The 6535-nt window shown below is 34.8% G+C and overlaps 1 protein-coding gene across 1 annotated transcript; it reads left to right on the top strand.

The window, feature by feature from the left end:
- The first annotated feature begins 4577 nt into the window (after positions 1–4577).
- On the top strand, positions 4578–6215 carry LOC128236629 (small conductance calcium-activated potassium channel protein 3-like). The gene has a single exon (XM_052951610.1). The coding sequence runs from the start codon at positions 4800–4802 to the stop codon at positions 6195–6197; it is 1398 nt and encodes a 465-aa protein (XP_052807570.1). The 5' UTR covers positions 4578–4799; the 3' UTR covers positions 6198–6215.
- Positions 6216–6535: the final 320 nt, after the last annotated feature.

Below are 6535 nucleotides of genomic sequence, written 5' to 3'. Positions count from 1 at the left end.
GTACGGCGAATTTGACATCGAGCGTGGAGAAATATCGACCCTCCAGATATCGAGCCATCCGATCGAATTTTATATGAACAAAGGGTAAAAACAATCGGTCCTAGCCAACGAGGATATCGAGCCATAAGATATCGAGCCAATGATATCAAGGACTTCATGTGTTCTGTAATTCAAGACGAAGTATTAAAAGTAAAATTAAAAATACATTTTATCATTGATTTTCATAAATGTTTAGAGATATTTAATGCCCTGTAGAAGCAACTTTGGATAGGTTTAACGTCAAACATCTGCTCATATAAAAACAATTTGAAATTAGTGGTAGATTATCCTGACTGTTACCAAACACTAATACTAGCGGAGACGGATACACGAAGGATAGCTATAGTGCATTTTTTAAACATAATCACTCACTTTTCGGAATAAATGCACTCTTTATTCTTTATTCCCTGTGAGTGTCGTTTTGCACTTTCTACTCAAATTGTGATTCTGTTATCCAATCTGTGTTCATAAAACATGCATCAAGTCTGTACCAAACTCATTTTGTTTATAGGTAAAGATGCCAACAAATAATACATGATGAGATATGATATTTTTTATTTTTTATTTCTTTACCATTTTATAATTAGCTCATTTAATCACGGAAGCATATTTCTGACAAAAATGTCACGAATACGTTTTATTTGTGATGCGACGTCTTTTGACCAGACTAAAATACAAGTATAAAACGCATGAAGTTATGTACATATCCTACACGTTTAGACTGACCTGTTTTTGTTCGCCACTTTACTGTTTCTACAAGAACAAACTATACCCTCAATATAACCAGAGGTCAGCGACAACATTGTCCAGTCTTAAATAAATACACCAGAATGAACAATCATTTGTATTGTGTGCTGTGACAACAAACCCGATGACAGTTATACTTGGACTGTATGTGTGGTATATAACATTGCATTACTGTAATATTGACCATGATTGATAGGATACACGGACGTTTCGATTGAAGATATCAAGAAGATGCGATATTGGCCATACTTAAAGGAGGATAGTGAGTATTATACGTTCAAAAATAACTGAGAATTGTAAATGATAAGTTTGTTTGTGACATTACCATATTGGTTCCTGACTGATGAAATAATAAAATTGGTTCCATGCACCCTAAAGTGATTAAAGAACTTTGTGGCCTCTTGAGATATATACTAAAAGGTACTTTATGAACTTACTGGATTACTATTTGTACTTTTAACTGCTTTGTTATTGCATGTACTTTTATGCTCTTGGGTTTAATAAGGTACATGTTTTGGCTGCTGGACTTATAAGAGTACATCCTTTTGCTGCTTGGCTTAATGACTTTCCAACATTTCCAACTTGTATAAAGTAAATGCTTCCACCGAAGCAAGGCAAGTATATGATAATAGAATATGTGATGAAAAAACCCATCTGTCTTAACGTCTAATAGAAAATACTTTTCATTATGATATTCAATAAAATCAGGAAAAAATAACGGTTTAAAGACAAAACCAAATTTAGTCAAGTTTTATCATCTATTAAACTATTAGCATATGAAGTTGTTGGACATTTCTCAATGATATTGTATACAATCACAGAATTAATAATTATCGTTTGTAACGATATATTCTAAATACGCACATTTGTTTCGCGTATATGACTTGATATTGGAAATTCTCTCTGTTGGACAGAGTGGTCATGGCTTTTGTAGGTGTCGCTCCTTTCCCGTAACAGGGTCCGTTATACGATAGCGCACACTCTCTCGTTATTGGGAAATAACTGTATTGGAAGAAGGGGAATACTGTTCCAGAGTTTCGACAAATCCCGGATGTCCTCCTATCAGTCGCCCAGTATGATAACAGAGCTGATTTAGCAATACACGGAGTGGAATGGTTTTAGTTTTATCGGATTGTTTTAACTCTCCTGCCTGTTTATGTAAGTAGTATTACACAAATATCATGCATAATAGTATTCAAAGGATAAGCCGTCGGATTTTTTATCCTTCGAATATGTTTATCCATTCTGATGTGAACCTAGTTATTATATTCTAAAGCAATTAATTAACCTTTAACTTTCATATATGTTTGTTTATGTTAAAACTGTTACTGGAATTAATACAGACAAATGTATCTAGGTAGTAAACACCGAACATCTGTAGGCACAATTTTGAAAACAAATGATATTTGATTATATTATTTGATTATATACCGGTGTGAATTTCATTATAAATAAGTTCTTAAACATCCAAATAAACGATAAGAAAGAATTTGGTAAAGAAGCCTTTCAGTTGACTTGTTTGGCGCAGTTTGAGACAACCGTCATGGTATCTTGGACAAATATAGCAAGTACAGATTCTTTGACAGAAAGCTATTTTGCATTACCCATATCGCCAAGTGTTTAAAAAATATATTACTGAGATGAAATCATTTGATTTTTAATGAATGCAATATTCCTGACATTGATTAGTAATTGATTCTATTTTAATGAAGTTGTGGAGGCTTTGCAAGTTCTAAGGCTTAATACAAATAAATAACAATAGCGTTGGTCGTAGGCGTTAGCTCCCAGAACAGTATTATTCTATAAACCACATCTTTTCCATCTGCTCCCGTGTGTAGTATTGTGATGACAATTCCAAAGAATCCGGTTATCCCTAAGGATATACACTGAAATACAAACTACAGAATTGATAATTCTAGCAGCTTTTTTTCTAAACTCCATTTTTTTTACAAAGAAAGCGGGATTATTTCATTTTTAGTTTTTGTGTACATGATATATCTGTTCATTAGATCGAAGCCTGTTGAGAATGTCATTTGCCTGGCATTTATTTCTACGACCAATATTTTAACACATACGGCATGAAGGTGCTGTTTACCCGCCTGTTTGTTGATAGATAGTAAGCAGGGTTTTTGTCGCAGATGGTTAATTTCTTTCTAACAACATGCTAATTATTCTCTAGGCAAACAAGGCAAACCATCTGTTCTTGCTAACTCCGTTACACGTAGTGCCTATTCAATCCATTTAAACAACATATGTAAGGTTTAAATAGGCTTTTCTTTATTTCATATGAAACAAAGAATTAGTAGACACAAAATGTTCCATATCATGTTTTGACGGGATTTTGTGATGCAAATTATATGAAATGAACGATTTGAAATGAACTGAAAGTTTAAACATTCTTTTCTATTAACATTGAACCAAACATGATATAAATTATGTATCATCGTAAAACACGAGGAGATACAATTATTAGTATTACTTTTTTCCTTGAATGTTGAATTAGCACAAAACCAATATGTAGTTGAGTTTACTTATTACCCTTATTTATAGAAAAATAATTGTCACCAGAAACATAAGGCATGAAACACATTTATGGTGTCCTAATGCAAAACCAATTACTCCACTTCTTACTAAGAATGGTTTAAAAGAATGATATCCACAGCAGAAATCATGAATCAGAAATGACGCCAAATTTGTTTTGACAGAATGAAAAATCTAAAATACGGCAAAATGGTTTTATTGCGCAGTCATTTGTTGTTGTTTTTTTAAATATATGTCTCCAACACAAAACTAAACAGAAACATTTATTTAATAGTATGATATAAGACGGTAACACATATTTTGCTTGATTTTTTTTCTTTCAGATATCGACAGTTCAAAACAGAGAATAAACGTCATTGCTTTATACGAAGATACGAAGACAAACCCATTGGATTATGTTCTGATACGTAATTGAAACAAACAGATTCATATAAATCTCACATAATTCGATATCTAGCAGATACCATTGATAGCAAATTTTCAAAAAAAACAAACAAAAAAAAATGCCTGAAAAATATCGCCCTTGGCAGTCACGTCCAAAGTGATCAAATAAAAAGGACTACGTAAGTGAAGATTGTGTCCCTGACAACCATGCAATAATAAGTCTAAGTCCCTGACAACCATGCAATAATAAGTGTAAGTTAGTAAAATTTCAGTGCCACAGTGCTTTTTCAAATTGTACAAGGAAATCGTCAATGTATGATCTTATATAAATTGAATTTGAAAATTTCGATATAACAGAAATAAATGGGAATACAAATTGACTTTACGACACCACACAATTGACCTATAGTGGTCCTTGTAGGCCGCGTACAAAATGAGGCTTATCAATAATGTAAGTTATTATTGCTTGGGATTTCCACGTATCGAACAATGAGACAATGAAGGAAATTCTCATTTTGACAAAGGACTATTACTCACTAGCGCACGAAATGTTAAACAAATATTAATCTGCATCCAATCGCTGTGGAATTAATAGTTATGTGGGAAACAATGTTTAACTAAATTAAAATGTTTTCAACGTGGTCGCATTTTGTGTCTGCAAACTAAGTCAATGACATACACAGAGGGATGAAATTGGTGTTCTATATAGGAAGGGAAGGACATAGATGAATGATTTAATGAACTCGACATTGGCAATGGATGCGTTTGTTTGATTGCACGTTCATCCAGAAAAGTCAAAATATTGTAACATTCGGTCAGGCATATCCCCCGAAATGAAGAGTTGATGTCAACACTGTGTTGTTTTTAGATTATTGTTAACTATTAATGATTGTCTTGATAGAGTAGTGGATATTTCGTACTTCTTTCCATTGTTTTTGTTGGTATTGAGATGAATACACACGACGTCGGGAATATATTTGCGTAAAATTTCACGCATGGAACACGGACTTTTGTCATCGGAAAGTGATTGAATAAAATGAAATTCCACTACCAATGTGTTTAAATATTAATATCTGAATACTACAACAATGTCAACACTAATCGAGGATCCGCAAATACCCCTTGTTGGTATGAATGGCCGAAACAAACTGTACTCTGATGGCAGTGCTGAAAGCGACAGTGAATCTAACGCGTTGCCGAGCAATAGACCTTACAGGTTCGAGACCGTCGGGAAAATGTTGGCGAAGAGGAAAGAATTGTTTCACCGCCGGAAGAGACACTGTGATGTTTCACTATGTTTAGCTCTAGCAGGAATTGGTCTGATGATATTTGAAACAGAACTTACAACGGCATTCCTGATAAGGAGAGACTCTCTCCTATCCTATCTAATGAAGACGTGCATTACAGCATTTACCGTCGCCCTTCTGATATTTCTTGGTATTTATCATTATCTTGATGTCCAACTCTTTGCAGTTGACAATGGAGTCGATGATTTAAGACTTGCAATGTCTTTCAGAAGGGTACTGAAAATAGCAGTCGAGTTCATTATATGCAGTATTCACCCTATACCAGGTGACTTTAAAATGGAATGGTCAGCAACTGTAGCTGACGGACAGTACGCAAGAGAGATAATAATTCCACTAGACGTGGTTCTATCTCTGCCAATGTTCTTACGTTTCTACCTCATCTGCCGAGCCATCATGTTACACAGTAGTTTGTACCAAGACGCTTTATCCCAAGGACTCGGAGCGCTAAACCGTATTCACTTCAACTTTCGATTTATTTTTAAATCGCTCATGACTTTGTATCCCGAATACGTCCTCGCAATTATAATGCTGTTCTCTTTCCTCACATCCAGTTGGGCGTTACGTCTCTGCGAAATGTACGGCGAGGGTGGGTTAAGGGATGATGTTCACGCGAGTTTCCTAAACTGCCTGTGGCTAATCGCTGTGACATTTTTGTCTGTTGGATACGGAGATATTGTCCCGACAACGTATTGTGGACGAGGCATTGCCGTTATAACCGGCATGATGGGAGCAGGCTGCACTGCTCTCGTTGTGGCCGTCTTGGCTAGAAGACTGGAACTTTCAAGATCCGAAAAATACGTTCACGATTTCGTTATTGATGTTGAATTAGACAAACGTTTAAAGCACAACGCTGCAGACGTTATGAGGGCAGGGTGGTTTGTGTTTAAATACAGAAAACTTAAAACGGACAAATCAAGAATTATTCGACATCAGCGGAAACTTCTCCTTGCTGTTGAGAATATTCGTGATATTCGCTCAGCTCAAAGACGACTGATTGACAATTCTGTGACATTGGTGGAAATAGGCAAATACCAGAACGAGTCGAATAGGGCAATCCACCTAATGCAGTACAGGCAGTCAATGTTGGAAGAGAATGTCGGCAACATCCAGACAAACGTTGAGAAAATATTTAATTCAGTTTCCCAAATAAAGGAAATAATAGACCAAAGTAATAATTGATATTACAGCAAATCACTTAGAAATAGATTAGGTGCTTGTGTTTTAATAAGTGCAACACCCACTTGACTAAATTAAAACAATGTATTTGTTGGTTTGAAATCGCAACCTTTTTTGTGTGAATGTGACTGTTACTAAGAACTATAATATAAAAGCACAACGCTGATTTATGTTTAAATTAAAATATAATAGTATGTCTTTAAATAATTTCTTTTTGTTAAAAACTACAGAACATTGGGACATTGTTTTAAAAAATTTAAAGGTTTGATGTATAATTGCCAAAACAGAATACTGCAAGGTCATTCGAGGAAAGTGTCGGTATTCAGCTGTGGAACAGACTT

Source organism: Mya arenaria, chromosome 6 (assembly GCF_026914265.1).
Source record: "Mya arenaria isolate MELC-2E11 chromosome 6, ASM2691426v1".
NCBI classification, from domain to species: domain Eukaryota; kingdom Metazoa; phylum Mollusca; class Bivalvia; order Myida; family Myidae; genus Mya; species Mya arenaria.
Note: the sequence above shows the minus strand (reverse complement) of the source record. Positions and strands in the feature narration are given on the sequence as shown.

What these genes read in the sequence shown, in the direction of transcription:
- LOC128236629 (XM_052951610.1), top strand. Translation starts at nt 4,800, where the DNA reads ATGTCAACACTAATCGAGGATCCGCAAATACCCCTTGTTGGTATGAAT.